The 18,251-nt window shown below is 43.6% G+C and overlaps 1 protein-coding gene across 2 annotated transcripts in view; it reads left to right on the top strand.

Annotated features, from left to right (window-relative positions):
* Window positions 1-15,981, top strand: part of USP6NL (USP6 N-terminal like) — a 1,148,352-nt gene extending 1,132,371 nt beyond the window's left edge. For both annotated transcript variants that reach the window (XM_069629707.1, XM_069629706.1), the window contains exon 14: window positions 7,575-15,981. In XM_069629707.1, the coding sequence (XP_069485808.1) occupies window positions 7,575-8,977 (1,403 nt within the window). In that variant the 3' untranslated portion in view covers window positions 8,978-15,981. The remainder of the gene's footprint in view (window positions 1-7,574) is intronic.
* The last annotated feature ends 2,270 nt before the right edge of the window (window positions 15,982-18,251 follow it).

Genomic DNA, 18,251 nt, shown 5'->3' with positions numbered 1-18,251 from the left:
TGTGTAACTTTAATTTATCAATGCAATAGCAAGACACATTTACAATCTTGTGCAAGCCTGTAGCACATAGCTAATAACTTCACCCAGCAAGTTGCAGTGTGGACTTTGAGGGTCCAATGTGGGATATTTTTACGTAGACTAGTTTATTGTAAAATCTTTATTGTACCGCACCATTTTTAGGACACTGTGAGAAACCCGGGGGCGTCCTCACATCTACTCTTCACAGGTGGCCAGGGACAGGCCATTGCTCTTGGATCCTGACCCTGGGGGTAGAGAAGCGAGGGGGGGATCTCCTGGGTGGAGGGTCATTGGGGAGTGGGGATGAGATTTTCTCATGTGAGACGCGATACTCCTCTTTTCCCTATCAGAGAGAACCCTATATCCCAGAGGCAGTTATGGAATATTGCTATCCCTATCCCACTGACCAGCTACGTGCCCAGGGATACTACTACTCCAGAAGCACCAGAAAGAGGGGGAAGAAGCAAAGGATTAAGAATAGGCAAGACAGGGTATCCCCCTTTTCCTGTTAAAGACCCGCCTAACCTTCCCCCAGCCTTTGTAGGCTACTGTAAATCAGAGCCCCTCATTTTCCCACATTTCATCTGACAGTACTGGGACGAGGAAGAGGCGACTAAGAGTAGTAAACCACAGACACCCATTTCACAACTCTAGTACTGGGACGAAGAAGATACCCTATGAGGGTCAGGCAAACCCGATTGAGACTGCACACCTGCAACCTGTTAAGCAGTTGCCGGTGTATAAATGGAGAGTTAGAAAGCAGTATGAAGAGCAACAGGGAAGACTGTGTGGGGAGTCAGACTAGCAGGGGACTCAGACTGTGAAGAGGCAGCCATTTTAGGACCGGAGGAGCAGATCCGGGATGCCGGCTGACATCCCAGGAGTGGGAGCCCCCAGATCAGGGATTCAAGCAGCTGGAACTTCAAGTGAGGAAAGGAGACGCTGTCCTCCGCGTCTCCTGAGCGGCTGTGGAGTTGGTAGCATGTGCTTGACTACACCCGGCGTGGGGGGGGCATATAAGCAGAGCAGAAGCAGCAGGAGCTGCAGAAGAGGACCGCTGGACCGGTGAGCGACAGGGAGAGCCACTCTGAAACTGTGGCGCTCCTAGCGAGCTGCACGTGTCAGCGAAGTAACGAAAAATATTAAAACTTGTAATTTAATTAAATCAAGCATATTGAATACCGACCCATAAGAAAACTTGACATTAAACTGAATGGTGCAAATCGAAGTACCGACCTGAGTAAATACTCGAAATTAAGCACATTGCATCGTGAATGGAACAAAATTATATGGGCCAAGCAGATAATGATTAACTGCAAAAGGGAAAGTGCCCATTTAAAGCAACCTAAGGAAAGGAGTAGAAGTGTGAAAGAGTACTACAAAAAGGTGGAGCAGGAAATAAGAGCACCATAAGAGAATAGTATGATAAAATGCACTGTGGCAAAGCCAAAGACCAGCAAGAGCTGTGGGACACAGTATGGCAGAGCCAGCGGGTTAATCAGAAGAAGCCAGAAGGATGTAAAGTTGCACCCAATGATATGATATGATATGGTATTTGTAACGCGCCTATACACAAGTGTTTCAAGGCGCGACGAGGCAGGGAGGGAGGGAAACAAGGGGAAGACAGACAAACGATCCTACTAGGCCAGGTGTCATTCAGATCGGGCAAGTGCAGAGGTAAGGGGAAAAGGAGAAAGTGCAGGGGGAGGAGGTGGGGGGGAAAGTGCAGTACACGGTAAGTAGCGTAATAAAATAATAAATAATAAATAAAAGGGCCAGCTGGTGGCAAGTGCGAGGTAAGTGCAGAGCAAGTGCTAGGAAGGGGGCTGTAGGGATACAGTGACAGTCCCACAGTGCAGGGGGAGCCAGGGAGGCAGTGCAAGTGGAGAGTGGCTGGGCCCTGGACCGAGGTCGCTGAGAGTGGCCAAGATGCAGGTTTAGTGCAGAATTTCAGTGGGGAGTTAAAAGGCCATTAAAGAGATGCTAAGTCAATCTGAATCTGTACACCGGTGCCAGCACAGAAGAACCTGTGTGAACTAAGGAGTCCTGGTTACGTGTTGCGCAACCTCTGGTGCGTGAACTGTGTGGTCCGACAACTGGGCCTAGAACGGCCAACATTATGAAACCCAAGAAGATTGCAAAACAAGCCAAGGAACTAGTGGCTTAGTCAACGTCTTGGGGAAGGGACACAGACTTAAGGAATTCCTAATATCGCCTTGAACGAAGCCTCAGGAACTGTTTCTTTTGAACTGTGTTGATTGAAACTTGGGTAAGGGAACCCCAAGGATTGTATGGAACTATATTTCTTTGAACTGGAGAAAAGTAATCCTGACTTTTTTGGGGATTTGTTTTAAACTTGGGGGAGGAGAACTCAAGAAGCAGTGGAGAGCTGAAGAAGCAGAGAGTTAGAAGAAGCTCCAAACTTTGTTGATCACTATTTGTTTGATTATCGACATTCCTATATGTTATTTAGCTTTAGTTGTGAGGGCAAGGAAAGGTTTTAGACACAGATTCTTAAGTTGAACTCTTGGACTCAGACTTACCTTAGTTTCGTTCAGGTAGGGAAATTCCACCTTGGTATAGGGCAAGTTAGGCCTTCTACCATCTTCACATTACTTTGATAAATCACTTTGTTTTAAACTTTGAATCTGTCTGTGTCTTGCTTCATGATGCCTTGACAACACGTGAATACATTTCTGTGCCGACCACTTGCAGGTCTGTGACCGCTCATCTGTGTTCTTTTAAAGAATGCAGAAGCAGGCTGAATCTCGGGCATACAGACTGCTTGGTTTTCATTACACAGCCACCTCAGAGCTGACCCAGAGGCTGGAATGACAAAATGTCAGACTGACTTTCAGGTAAATTACCTGAGGCTCTGCTGCCATCTAGAAGGCAGCTGCAGACGCTGCACTTAGTACATACATTTCAGAAGGACCATGAAAATGGTACTCCACCCCACCACCCCCGCCCTCAAAAAAGTAGTCAACGAAGCTAGTGATAGTCGATTTTGTGAGCTGTGCATTGCTATTCCGTCTGTGAGGCTCTAGAAGGTTTCAGTTTACAGAGCTGATGGGAACTTGCGCCTATGGACCACACGTCATGACTGAAAACAGCTCTATAAACGGGAGGCTTTACGCATTTTGGTGTATTCTGGCAGCATACTTTAATGTGCCCAGGGGCACATTCAGGTGGGCATCAAAGTTGCTGCCATCCCCTGGCCAAAGAAAGTATATTCGTGCAGACCAAGAGCAGTGATGATGACGATGAGGGTGCTGTTTTACCCTACTCTAGCGCTGAGTATGGCTTGAAAGGTTGCTTCTGCACAGGTTCGTGGAAAGTGCTTAGGTTGGTGCCGGTTTAAAATGTGGACCTTTTCCTTGTAGTCGGCTACAGGCCAGTCTTCATATACATGCATTGCCATTGCAATTAATGTCTTTAGACTCCAATCGGCCCCTGCTCAGGAAGAGTCTGTGTTCCAAGGAAGCATTGAGCCGCTATGGACGCCCACTGGACAAAAGAGGACCCTGAGTGAGTAGAAAGTGTGAATTAAGAGACACATGGTAATGTGGACAGTGTATGTTACACGAAGCCTGGAAAGGGCTTCACTTGTTTTCAGAGTTTTGACCTTAGCTGATGGTGGGTTCTTAGTAGCACCCGGCTTTGGTTTTGAAGCATAAGTGCAATGCATGTTGGAAAAGATCACCATGTTTGATCGATGTTTATGTAGACTCGCTGAGCCCAGTCAGAGGACTGTTGCTGGATAGTTAGTGTTGGGGAAACTTGGCATGGGTCTAAGCATTGAGGAGTCTGATTTGCAGCCCAGGCCTGTCTAGCAGTGAACTTATATCTTAGCCCAAGATGTTCTTTGAATGTGCCTGAAACTTGGAGGACCAAAGAGTAATTAAAAGAACTAGAGTTACTGTGACAAGAGTTGCCCTTACAGTAGCACATTTGTTTAAGATGAAAAATAACCTTGGAACCCTGCATGTTTTGATAGAACACAAAGTACAATTCCTGTGCTTTCATGATGGAGAACGTGAGAAAACAGCCCGGTGATCGTGATCAATTGGAATGAGAGTTCATGTTACCTTTCACATCAGTCTGGATTGACTTCTTCTGGCAGAGTTTGTGTGTGGTGCTTGGAGGGATTCTGACCCATACAGGGTGTGCGACATGGTGCCCCACCCTGTCTGCTGGTTAAACTACACACATGTAATTGAGTGCAAAGCTGCTTTCAAGGCAGTTGTTGAGTAAAGGGTTTGGCACTGCTAGTGATGGCATTGTGTGTGTGTGTGTGTGTGTGTGTGTGTGTATATATATATATATATATATATATATATATATATATATATATATATATATATATATATATATATATATATATATATATGAACCTAGGTCCAGGAAAGGCGCAAGGCACTCCAGGAAACAGTCTTGCTTGCAATAGTCACAGCAAAACACTGAGGCAGGAAACCAGGTAGTGTCAGCCCAAAGTCAATACTTTAATTCATCAAATGTCCAGGACAGGAGAAACAAACACGAAAAACGACGCGTTTCGCGATAACAGACCGCTTGTTCACGTTTAGGGCAACAGACACAATAGAAGGACTATTTATACAGTCATCAACTCTATGACTTCTGTGTAGAGTCGTGCACACTTTCTTTTTGGTCTCTTATACAAGTTCGCCATCTTGGAATGGGTTAAAGCGTGTTAGAACTCATTAAGCTTAATAGCAAAGAAAAACAAAACATGCTTTTTCGGACATGCTTGGCTGCCCCAGGGCGAACGATTATAGTTATCAAAAAATATATATGGTGCTCCATGTCTCTATTGTGAGTGGAGCCAAGTGTGCAGGCCGCAATAACTGCATTGAACCTGTCCCTATAAATAGGTGCCATGGGTTTCATGGTAACTAGGCAACTGGTGTCCGCACCGTAGCGGTTGTCTTCTGTGAATACCAAAAGGTATGTGGTTACTGTGGTAGGTCAGACACAGGAGGCAGACAATACTTTATTAATAAATGTAAAGCAAAAACCTTCTCTAAACCCTATCACTATGATGGGTGCCCTACGCTACGAAATAACAAATGGGTGCTATTCAGGATGTCTCACAAAATAAGTGGTCCTTGGCCCCAAAACCTATGCTAACCCATCACTATCCTTTCTCTCTTCTTTCTTTCACTAGAGTAGAAGGATCCCAAGCTAGTGCTTAGTCTAGGGTTATTTCATGCCGGGAATTAGTGGGATCTGGTGTCTGCCTCTCCCCCCCACCCAAATGTTCCTAGTCTCTTGTAGTTCAAAAGAAAAAAATGGTTTTCTCAAAAGAAAAGTCTCTCAAGTTCCTTATTGTATCAAAGTATTGTCCTAGTCATGTCTTCAGGTTTTATTCCGTCTCCAGGAATATGTAACCTTGACCCTGGAAGGTCAGTTCTGCCAAGCCCTGCAATGTTCGTTCCTGGGCTCCCTCTCTCCTGGTGCCATCAGATAGGCACTGTGCATCTTCGCTCCTGCTTCGCCCCTGCCCCTCTTTATATGGTTCAGTCCCCCTCTTAACTCCGGGAGTCCTTAGCCTTATTAGTCTGTTTGGTTCACCCCTTGGTGGGGGTAGTCCTTCAGTTAGCCCATTGCGGGCTTCTTTGGTGCTTTCGCTCGCTGCATGTCGGTCTTCCCTGCGTGGGGTAGTTGTTCTGTTGGACCTTTGTGGGTCGCTGCATTTTTCGGCCCTCCTGGATGCTGCATTTCATTCAACCCTTCATAGAGTAGTGCATCTCTTTGCCCATCGCTGGGTTTCCGAATCAATGCGGATTGTAGTGAAGAGTTGTTTCCTCCTGCTGAGCGCCTCTGCATCGGTGCTCAGGGATGCCCGTACCACTCAGCCTTGGTGGTGGCAGCACTTTCGGCCTCAGCGGCCCTTCGCTAGGTAGTGGCTCGTCATGCTGCGTTCCATCTCCACCCACCACAACATCTTTCTGGGACTCTGCTCCTCCTCTGCGTGGCTCCTTGAGGCTACGCTCCTCGTTCTAGGGCGGCTGCTCTCTTCCGGTTCTGATGTCCAGCGATCTTTAAATTCCTTCCTGGAATGGAAGTAGATATCTGGTTGGTCCTGCCTGCCACAACGGGGTGGCAACAGATATAGGTCAGAAACCAAGCCATCTCCTTTAAAGGAGTCTTGCACATAATGACCCTGTTTACTTCCCATATAACCAACAAAAAGGTCAGACTTGGAAGTAAGGGACGATGGGATGTAATTCTTTCTCAGGCATTCGTTGTCCCCAGAGGGGGGTAGCAGGCTCACACCCAGTGGGATCCCGCTTGCCCTGTCCCCTAGGGAAGGTATTGCTTAGCAAGCTCATCTCTTTAGTACCAAAGAGGGTAGCTCCCCCTTGGAGAGAAGGGACACATTCCTTGGATTCGTCACATTACAGACACCTTATAATTTAAATGGCTGCCCATCTGTGTTCTAGGCCAGGCATTAAAAGACTTTGGGTAACCTCCAAAAATATTCCTGATTTTCATATGTCATCTATAAAGTCACATCTTCTGCAGGAAGAGCAGGTGACTTTTGAAAAGCCTGATAGAGGCCGCCAGCAGTACAGTATCAGAAACTGTAGGAGTCCTTAGAAAGGAAACGGGAGTGAATGTGCTGTTTTACTCTGTGTGCCTCCTACAGCCTGAAACTCGATCCCTTCTAAGGGCAACATTAAATATCTAATGCAATATTGATTCTTTTGGATTCCGACTGTATCATTGTTGTCCTCCATGGTAGTTTTTAGTGGGGAGGGTGTTGTGGGATATTCATTCATTAAGGAATCCTTTTAGATGCTATTCTCCTGCTTCCTGAAGGGACCCATTGAATTAACAGGCTAGAATGAAGAGGGTACTGGTGCAGTGGTTTGGAATGAAAGCTACTAAAATGTCTGACCTTTGACCACTTGCAATGCAGAGTTGCCCGGGGCTACATTTTCATAAGCAGGATGTAATCTTGAGAACCTGTGTCCATGTCCATGAGTGCTGCCTCAGTATATGAGCATGTGTGAAAGAGTTAATTGGGATGGGCCCCTTTTGCTTAATGCTTTACATGGACATATCTTTTACAGAACATTGCAATCCACTCATTTGCTGCTATTCTATTGCAATGTCATCCACTGTTAAGCTTCGGTCAAAAAGTGTTTAGTAATAAATACTGAATATCCTACTTCCCTTCCAACTTCATCATGGCTGATGGCATCAATGTCAATACAGTTCTTTGCTGCGGTCCTCTAGTGCCATTATCTGGGTCGCTATGAATTGGCCTACCCAGCATGATCAAGCCAGTTTGTAGAAGTACACACTGGTTTCGTCCTTTGGGACGATGCAAGTTAATGCAGTCTTAGCTTTCATTTACATATTGGAGATGACCGATCATTGTAGTGAGCAATCAGACCGCAGGCAGAGGTTAGACGGATGCAAATGGCAGTAGGGCAACCAAGCAAGAGATGTTTAATTGCATGACATGCTTATTGATGAATGAATGTATTGCACATTAATTATCTTTCTTATATTTACATTTCTTGCAGCAAAAGATGACGAATTTCCAAAGAAGCCGCTGGGGCAGATCCCACCTGAGCCGCAGCCTGTGATGTCCAATCATATGGTGAACGGGCAGAAGATCATCGCCAAAGTACCCACTCAGGTCAGAACGGACAAGGTACCTTCGCAAGAGAAAGGACAAGACCTCTCTCCCAAAAACGATCGGAGGAGGAGGCGGAGCTCATTGGATAAGTCCTCGAACCAGCAAAAACGAGGGCAGAGCGACCAGCGAACTGGGCAACCTAAAGGAGAAAGCGAACCTAAGAAAAATCCCCAGCCGACCACGCAAGAGAATGGCAAACAATATAACCACGCTGCTGCCAACCAGAATGCAAATGCAGCGTCAAACACTAAGGAATTTGCACCGAAGTGGAAAAAGCCCTCTGAAAACACTACTGCTAAATACTTTGCCGATGGAAAAGGCAGAGCGCTTACCCATGGGGTATCTGGTCCTCCACCCACAGGCGAGGAACATCAAACCGTTGTTAAGCAAAAGAGTAAATTTCTGAGTTCTGATGAACATAAGCGAGGGTCCAATGCATCCCAGTATGACAACGTCCCTGGGGTCGACCCCCAGAATCATGTTGATGAAATGAGAGACCGGGCGGATTCATCAAGTCCAAGGATTGTAACGCAGCCAAGCAGCTCCACAGCAAAGCATGTTGTGAAAGGTCCGACCCCTCCAAAAGCAACAAGTAATCCAAGTGTTATTGTTCCACCCAAATCCCCAAGGCATGCACCCCAATCTAATAGTGCAGACCAAGGATCGCCTATAAAGGAGCCCCCGCCATCCTACAGCAGGCCTCCTGTTTACCATGGTAACTCTCCAAAGTACTCCAGCCCGCCTTACTTACCACCCTCTTATACTAATGCAAATCGAGTGAGCCCTTCCAATAGATATGGCGTTCACTTTGATTATCCTCCAGATAAACCATACATAAACTCTTACCTTGGAAACCATCAGCACCCTGCGATATCTCCTTCTAAGCGAATAGAGGTGCAGCCTGCTGAATCCGATGCAATACTGCACACTGGGAAATATAGGCAGCCGACAAGCAACCAATACATCATTCCTCCAGTGGATTATTTGCCAGATGAAAGACCACTGCCCGGCTCTGTGTACGTGTACCCGTCGGAGACCTTCGGACAGTCTTGGACACAAGACTTCAACCAAAGTCACTCCGGTCACCTACAGAACTCTCCAACCTTTCAGCGTACCCCAGTACAAGACTACAACGTTGCATTGGACCCCTATAGCAATCCAGCTAATTATAGGACTTCACCCTACTTGGACCATAGAGGTCCACACCGGTATCAACACACAAGTCCCCCAGTTGGTACGCAGCACTACAGAAAGCTTGGTGATGGGCATCAGCCGGTGATGTTGTGAAGTTGCACTTTGCGCACCGTTTGCTCACCCAAAGGAACTTTGCTCGCCACATTGCATTGCTATGTTTGATTGCAGCGGAGCGTTACACCAAGTGTGTGTACATGATCCTATTTATACAATTGCAAGTGCAATGTAGACAAATTGCGTAAAAACCATTTCCAAGCTCTGCATGCGGCTAATCTAGGACACCCATTTCCGCATTGGAATCAAGGCTGCATGCACAAACATAGCAACCAAAAGTGGCACTAAACGCCCATTTTTAAACATAAACCATTATATCTAAATTAGTGAGTGGATCGTTAAAATATATTTTGGATTGCTAGTTTTTAAAATGAAGACTATTTATTTATTTAAAATGTGATTGCCTAGCACCGTGTTTACATGTCATTTTACTGAGCGTCCTCTTACTCTTGCCAAAAGAGAATTATTTCCTTTGCATCTATTTTTTAAGAAGCCATTTAGGATTCATTTTTCAGGTAATATGTTAAACACATTCCATATAGAATAATGCTTCTAATATTGCCTTTCATGTCCAGTAATTTGTTTTGCTGCCTCTAATGAGCACAGGCTTGGAATGAAAATCAATTTTCAGCAGGGGTTACCAAAGTAGGTAGATGGCGATTGATTTTGCCCATGTTGAAGCTAATTTTAGTTCACCCCCTTGCCTGCCTTAACGTATACATTACTAAACGCTGTACAAAAAACATATGCCATAGTTGCATCCGAGGCAAGGTAGGGGACATTTGCTGATCTTGCTTGAACAGGGCAACTGCATAAATTTTCAAAAGCAGCCAACACTGGGTGCATGCAAACATTGGGCAAATAATGGCATTTCATGTTGCCCCATTTATCACTGTAAACTAATGTGCCTACCAAGGTGGCAGCATTCTCTACTAACGTCACCTTCATGACACAAAGACAGTTGGGGGACCAAGAGTCACGGTTTCGAAGGAATTTCTCTTCTGTGAAGAGAGGCCCTTCTGCCCGTTCCTAACCATGGAAAGATCAATTGCTTTACCGGGGTGATCCCGATTCCTGGAATCTCAGTGCAATAGGATCGTTTGATTGCTCAGTTATCGTGCACTGACCCAACCCAAAAACAAGTGGCTCCTCTCCGTTCCCATTCCATGAAACTCTGGTTCAGAAAGCAGGAGGCCCCAGTCCACGAACCAGCGGTACATTAAGCAGGTTTTCCCAATCCGCGAACCTCTGGTTCATTAAGCAGGATTTCCTAACCCTTGAACCAGTGGTTTATTAAGCAGGTTTTCCCAATTCACGAACCTCTGGTTCATTAAGCAGGTTTTCCCAATCCTTGAACCAGTGGTTTTTTAAGCAGGTTTTCCCAATCCGCGAACCTCTGGTTCATTAAGCAGGATTTCCTAACCCTTGAACCAGTGGTTTATTAAGCAGGTTTTCCCAATCCGCGAACCTATGGTTCATCAAGCATGTTTGGGTTTAAGTGTACACATAATATTGGAATGCAATTGGAGCATACAACTCAAAGAATTCTCTGCCTCTAGGCCTAGTATTTCTTTATATATCCCTGGTTTGGTAGGGATGATAGTAGTAATGTTCTAAGATGTACATTTGGGATAATTCCGTTTAGAAATATTAATCTTTCTTCCTCACGGTTGAAGCATGTAGGAATATAAAAATCAGTACTTCAAAGCAATTGCACTTTTTCTTAAACTACTTTGGTTTATTTGTATTATGTAATTTTTGCAAACACAGGAAAATTAAGCTTGACTCAAAAGTCAATCTGAGGTGGCAGATAGCTTAGCAAAAACTGTCCCATGATGCACGCAGGCTGCTAAGCAGTAGACCACCATAAAGCACGAAGCACAAATATTGTCAAGAAAGAGTAAATATGGACTGGATAAGGCCCCTATTACCTTAATAAAGAAGCTCATTTTGGGCCAACGTGTCTTGCTTGAAAAAAGAAATAAGCCAAAGTGTGGGGCGAGTTGTATTTTGAGAGTATTGTTAAAGATTTAACAACTATGAAAGTGGTTGATGGCGAGTTGGGGAGAAGGCACGTGGATGGCAGAGTTTGAAAACTGAATGTCACAAGGGCTAGAAAGGGGGAGTTAAGTTTAGAAACCTAGAAACACAAAAAGGAATATGACGGTATGATGTGGGGGTGGTAAGGCAACCAAAGTAGTATCCAAGAGATGGGCGCTTGGACAGCAGAGCCCATGCCTCATGAGCGCTTTTCTTTAATTTATCTGTGCAGTGAAATTGCTAATCCGCTGTGGAACATTCATGAGGACCACCAAACCCTGAGATATAAGTGGAACATTCATGAGGACCACCAAACCCTGAGATATAAGTGGAACATTCATGAGGACCACCAAACCCTGAGATATAAGTGGAACATTCATGAGGACCACCAAACCCTGAGATATAAGTGGAACATTCATGAGGACCACCAAACCCTGAGATATAAGTGGAACATTCATGAGGACCACCAAACCCTGAGATATAAGTATCTGGTAGAAGACCGGTAATGTGCAGAGCCAGAAGGGAATAAGTCAGCCTTTTTGTAGTCTCCATTGGTAGTGGGCCAGAAGTTGCTCAGGAGAGAATCGGTGGCATTGATTACTTTAAGTTAAATAAATTCCGGCTTCAGGTTTAGTAAGTGCTGCCCTTTTACTGTTGATGGGAAGTGGATGTGATGATTCGAAAGCTCTTTGGATTCCGTAATTCGGTTTTGATTAAACCAGATAAAACAGGTACTTTTCACTGAATTAAACTTTGTGTTTTTGGGCTCCACCAAAGTGTATAGCAATCTAATTGTGTACTTAAGAACAAGTGAACTAAGACCTCGTGCTCGGACCCCTAAAAAAGATGATCACTTCTATACTGTTAGTAATCGCACATGGGAAGCATGAACACTTTTAATTAGTCTAGTTGCATTCTTTAAAGTCTACCATTAAAATCAAAGAACGTGGTAGCAGCAGCTCCATCAACCACATGAACTGCTAGGTCACTTCTGCCTGTGAACATAAGCAACCCCCGGCATGGTCCAGCCTTGTTGAGCAGAATCCAGGAGGTGTGCACCTTTTGTATCCTAGGCTCTGGATGCAATGACGCCCAGAGGAAGTATGAGTTATCATGAAATGAAACCTTTAGATTCTTCACTTGTTGCTAATATTGTTACTGACGGAAGAGCTCTGCTAATAATGCTAGTGCGTGCCCTTGTTATGCACCCTAGTTGGTGTCTTAGGTCAATGAACTAGTAGTATGTACCAACAAGCACCTCAGCAACCCATGCTAAAGGCAATTGATAATGGTATTCTGGAGATTATTGGTTCATGCGCGTGTGGGCATTCTTTGTGCATAAGTGAGTTTTACTGGAACTCTAAAGACAAGCATGGCATTGGTGCAGGTGCGGCCGACGGGTGACGTGTGGCTGTCCTAGAGCTTAAATGTTGGCAGATCTTATCTGTGGTCGAAATAAAATTATGAAGGGACCAACTTCCCAATATGTGCTGACATTGATTCATGAATGTTAAATTCTAATAACCTTGAACAATGTGCAAGAGGAAGGGGACCACGTTTCGAAGGTCATTCTTGATGGAGCTATTTAGCACAGAAGCCTCATTTTTGCTTGCAGTCGCTGCAATATGGGCTGGCCTGTGTGCTGCCATTAGACATTTCTCTGTGGCATTGTTGCGTTGACGGTGTTATAAGCAACCACACTTCTTTTTCTAGCAGTATGTTAATAATCCCATCGATTGATTTAGTGCAGGAGGTATTATCACACATCATTTCTTGAACTATTTTTACATACCAGTTCCACAGTCAGTGCAGTTGCCTGAGGGCTGATGGGTATATGCTGTAACTGGTGGTATTCATGTACGCTTGAATTATTCTTCCTCCCCACCACTGGGTAAAAGGCAAGGGCACATAATGAATGTAAAAGATTGGAATACCTGTCACAGCCCTCTCACTGGGCTGGAACGCCATTACGTCATTGTAAAATTGCAAATGAAAGGTTGTAAACTAAAAAGCAATTGGTGTACTTGCTTTGGAACCTTGGAGAGCTTCCTCAAGTTGGAATGACCGATAAAGGAGCCATTGAAAATTCATGCCGAGCTTTGGAAAGGAAGTAGCACGAGAACTTGCAACAGTGGTTAGGGACATCTTCTGCACCATTGCTTCTAATGGGTCGCCAACATTCCACCGTTCAATTGCGTTATATCAAGTATAACTAACGCATGCTCCCAAACTATTCCTTTGATTTAGACCGGCCATTCCTGGAATGCTTAACATCAATATCAAATTCAATTTCTTGAACAAATCCAGGAAAGTACGGGTCTAGAGCACAATGCTTGCTTGGGGGTATTGTAGACCAAGATTACGACGCAGTCTACTGAAAGGGTTCTTGGCAAAGTCACTTGTCTTTCTACTATGAGTTGGGACTAGTTGGTGTTCTTATGACACCTATGGGACATTTGCAATTCGCTTCAAAGGGGGAGGTTTTGGGGGTGTTTGGAGATATATTTTTGGCTCTATCACTGCTGCCAAGCTGACCTTTACTTGCTCCATTAAAACCTAGCGTGAAACACTACGCTTGAAGCCTCACATACACCCTGTGTCCACCCCTTTTTCAGATTCAGTGTGTTTCATGAATCTCGCTCCAGGCTTTTCTCACCACGTAAAGGTAACTGGGTATAGCTGAGGCTCGTGTTCTAACCTGTGTTGGAAACGGAACCGTTTTTCATGCATTTGCCTGTACATGTGTGCACCGATCCTACTGTGTTACATTGACATGCAGGGAAAAGGCTAGAGAAGCACTTCATTCATCATTGACCTCAGAAAGGTAGTCACACAAGCTTTCATTTTATCCATGAACTGCATCTGAGCTTGCAATTTGTTTAAAGTGTCCGTTTCCGTGCAGGATATTGTACATTTTACACAGCTTAAAAGCAAGTCACTTTAATGAACTTGACGATCTTGAAACGCTTGCCACATTAAACTACTCGATTTTTATCCCTATGCCCAAATGCTAACGATTAGGAGTTGGAGAGATTGGTTTAGTTCTATAGGCTAAATAGGTACATAGGAAATGATGAGACTAAATCGATATTGGAACGTCTATGTCACTTACAGTAAAATGTAGTGTAAACATTTAGTCCAATGTGCTGTTCGTCTACATCCGCTGTTGATTTCTACTCGCTCGAGAAACTGTAATTAATGTTTGAATCAATGACCAAAATGGACATCTTGGCTTCACTTGTTTCTTTTACGTTTTCAGTATCAACCTTTTATCTTACCCAATTATCTGCACAAGCTTTTTCTTTCCACAATTCTCTTTCCAGTGCTTAAAACCAGTGAAAACCTCAAGTGAAAACACTACTAACTGGCCTTAAAAATGCCGTTTTTATGTTCATGATAATGTTTCATGTACGATGAGGGACCTTAATACAGGACACTACACATGCGTTGAATGTATTATTCTTGCACAAGTCATTTTTCTTTTGGTTAATCTGTACCTAATGATCTGTGAAAATCATTAAGTAATTGAATTCCAAGTTTGAGCAGTGCTAATACGGTGGTACATTTCCCACATTAGGACCAGTGTCACTGTTTCGTGTACATTCTTTTTTTATGTATTCAATGAAAATGGATCGGGGCCATGTGGAGTTTTTACATTCTGGACAAACTGGGCTTGTTTTGCACACACTATGCATTGGCCGGCAGCTGGTTGGTGGTTTTTCATGACTGCTATGTCAAGGTCCTCCGCCGGAGCTGTAGCACCGTGCTACCATTGCGTGCCTTGGTTCCAATAGCAAAAACTCATATCCACGTGAGATGACTGCGTTCCCACCTCACTGCCCAGTAGTGTAAACCAAGATGGAAGTTGCCCCTGCAAAATGTGGCGAAGCCCTTGATGACGTCTACCACCCAATGATAAACTGTTGCCACTGGTGGACATGTGAGCCTCTGGCTATTGGACCCCCAGCGCAACTGTGGTCCACAGTTAGTTATTTAGTGACTCTGATTGTTACCGAAATAGATCAGACTAGGTCGTTATCATGCGTTGTGCTTGCTCGTTTTAACAAAGCATTAGTTACTTTTTTTTCTCTCACTATTGTAGAAAATAGGGTACTTGCAGCCGAACTAGCTCAACATAAGCACCCTTTTTGGGTGTAATAACTGTTCAATGTCAAAACCAAACTGTATGTAGCTTATGGGGCGCTGTTTGCCCACTTCGCAGTACTCTTGAAAACTCGCCCCGTCTTTTAGCAGGCATTCACTCTGTTGTCCAGTTCAGCAGAGTGCACTCCTCGTAATATACATTTACAGTGAAAGTGTTGACAGTGCCTATGCTTGCTAAAATCAGTTCCTCAAACTCAAGGTACAAAGAGAACATGTTTAAACAGGATATGTCTTGTTATAAATATGCAGGAATATGTTTTGTATATAGTGAACAATTTGTTAGTGTAATCGACTGCATAATATTTACAACTTCATTATGAATGAGGGTAAACACTACACTGAAATGATACAATGCAATCTTGATTGTAGTTAATACTGACATACGTTGAAATCGGATTACTTACACAAGTTGAGAAGTATATGTATATAAAAATGTATGTTATTCAATAATCCAAAGTCTTAAACATGGTCATCTGATTTTACATGAAAGCTGTACAAATTGTGTGTGCTGGCAGCAATGCCTGCTCTAAAATATGTATCAATAGTACATACTGTAGATTTTTATATATAAAATATAAACATACTATTTTCTTACGTCATCTACTGCAGTTTTATAACTGTTCTCTTATTTTGATGCAACTGTATATTTTTAACATGTTAAAGTAATAATAATTCGATATATATTATTTTTCTTGTGTCTTTTTATTGGCTAAAAATATTGGAGGCCATAGAAAAATGCCGAAACTAGAAAGCACCTGCTCAATAGCAGCAAGAATCCTCCAAAAACTGAGCAGGTTCTGTAAAACTGAAAATAAAATAAAAACTGCACATCTTCCCAATCGTGTAATGTGGACCACCACATGTTCAAAGTATAGAGAACCCTGTATTTGCCTGTGAAATATTGCAAACTGACGATGATGTGTTGGAGACGTGCGTTCATACACCCATGAGAAAAGTACCTCCTTTTAGTACCGACAGTAAGCTTCACTAACTGAAACCCACTAATCAAGAAAAGTCAAGACCTTACAAAACAGAAAAAAGAAAACCTATGGGAAAAGGTAGTGTTGTGAGCTACTGGTTAATACATCTTGCAGTTGGCATCACAGGTATACCTAGTAACAATGACAATGCAACACTTCTTCTCATGAATAGTTAGTTGGTGTGTTTCATCTGTTGTGCAGCAGTTTCTTTTGACATAGCTTCCCGTGAACAGATTAGGATGCCCGGTCTTCCGAAGGAAAATAAAATGTATTGATTTGCTTCCATTGCAGCATCCACTCTGTGGTCCGCAGCGGGACATTAATAAGATGCGTCAATGCTGACATCTGCCTCACATAGGGTCTTCTAAAGTGTTTTCATCTGGAAGGCGGAAGAATAGGAATTCCCTAGCCCCCCCCCCCTACTCTACAAAGTAATGAATAACTTGCTCACCTTGCTGACCGAGCACCTGCCTGTCCACAGGATGCTCTGGAATTCATTTCTTGCACCAGAGGTGAATGGCGATATTGGAAATCTCAACCATTCACATAAGTAATACAGAAAAGGTTGCATTGCTGTCTAGCAGCGCTCTGACCCTGAGGTACTACAAGAAATAATTTTTATCCGAGTAATATAATGTCCAAAACGATATGCAAGGTGTTTCTTCAGTATAGTTTAATTCCAAAGATCTGAACCAGCCGGCAAACTTGCATACATCTACACACGAGCGCCCATTTTGAGAAATCGTTTATGTCCGTCTTTCCTTATTTCTGACAAGGGCAAGAGTGGCAGCAATTGGCTTAAACCCATGAAAGGGTTTTTTTTAAATTGTCAAGTATACACTAGTAAAGAAGGATTCAGGATTTTGATTAGAGATGTCCTCAATTGTCAGACAGATCATGTTGTTTATGCCATTATTTGTGCCTGCAGAAAAATATACGTGGGTACCACCAGTAGGCAATTTAAGATAAGGATTAGGGAGCAAGTCTTATTATAAGTCTTAATAAACAGGATCACAAATTACCCTTAGCCACGCATTGGCAAGAATGCCACCAAATGGATGATATGAAAGAATTGAAATTTATTGGGCTAATGCAAGTGCAATTGGGTAAATGGGGAGGAGACTGTAGACTCAAATTGAGGACAGAACGGAAGAACAGAGATGATTACACTAGCCATGATCAATAAGGACCTAGTCTCCTTCGAAGGGGAGATTCCAGTAGGGACAGTACTTAACTCTTTGCAGGATTAAATAGATGTCTTGGACACTGCTCTGCATTAGATCTGATCACTTCTAGCCAGCCTTATTTTTCAGTTGAATGCAGGGTACTCCTAGACTAAGAGAATAACCTATGGACTTCCCACCGTTTAAACTCTGTGGTCTCTGACAGGACGCTGCTGTGAGTTTCAAGGGGATCGGCAGCTGCCAGTGAGTGGCTCTCCAGCTCAAGAGTCCTCCCCTATGAACAGCAAGAATGAGCTTAACTTGAAGTGAAATGGACATAAAGTGCAAGGGACATGCAGATATGACGTGCAACAGAAAACACTCACTGTCTGCACAAGGAGGGTGACTCGAAGGGACAAAGTGAGAGGTGGTGGAAACTGCAGTTGTGTGGCTCCCCTGTGACCCTAGACCAATGCACCTACACATTGGAGAGTGAGATGGAAGAAACAACTTCTAGATCAACTTCTAGATCAATGAAAAAGCGGCTAAAATTCAAGTGTGTAGTGTTCATTTTTCAAGTCAATTGGGAATGAAGAAAAAAGGATTTTATATGTATTTTTTTAAATTTTTTTTTTTACCAAAGGTGACTATGGAACACTTGTACTTCTCTATCCCATAAAGGCAGGGCCTGTCAACACGATGGCGTTCATATGCATTGATATGACTAAGTAGTTGTGCCAGGGATAATATTCATTCACTGATGCCTTTACCATGTCGAGAGGTATGTGGAAGTGTTTGTTTTATTAGCTCAGAATTAACTTAATTGATCTGAAATTCGCTGTTCAGGTGATAAGCTGATTTTCAGGTCCTTTTACTTTTCTGACGATGCAGACTTTGGTGTAGGTAATTATGGCTCAGGCTCCATTTGGCTTGGTGTAGAAAGTATTACATCAATTAAAAGTGTTG

Source organism: Ambystoma mexicanum, chromosome 12 (genome assembly GCF_040938575.1).
Source record: "Ambystoma mexicanum isolate Mex_15411 chromosome 12, UKY_AmexF1_1, whole genome shotgun sequence".
In the NCBI taxonomy this organism is placed as follows: domain Eukaryota; kingdom Metazoa; phylum Chordata; class Amphibia; order Caudata; family Ambystomatidae; genus Ambystoma; species Ambystoma mexicanum.
The sequence above is the reverse complement of the archived record's forward strand: the minus strand, read 5'-3'. Positions and strand labels throughout refer to the sequence as shown.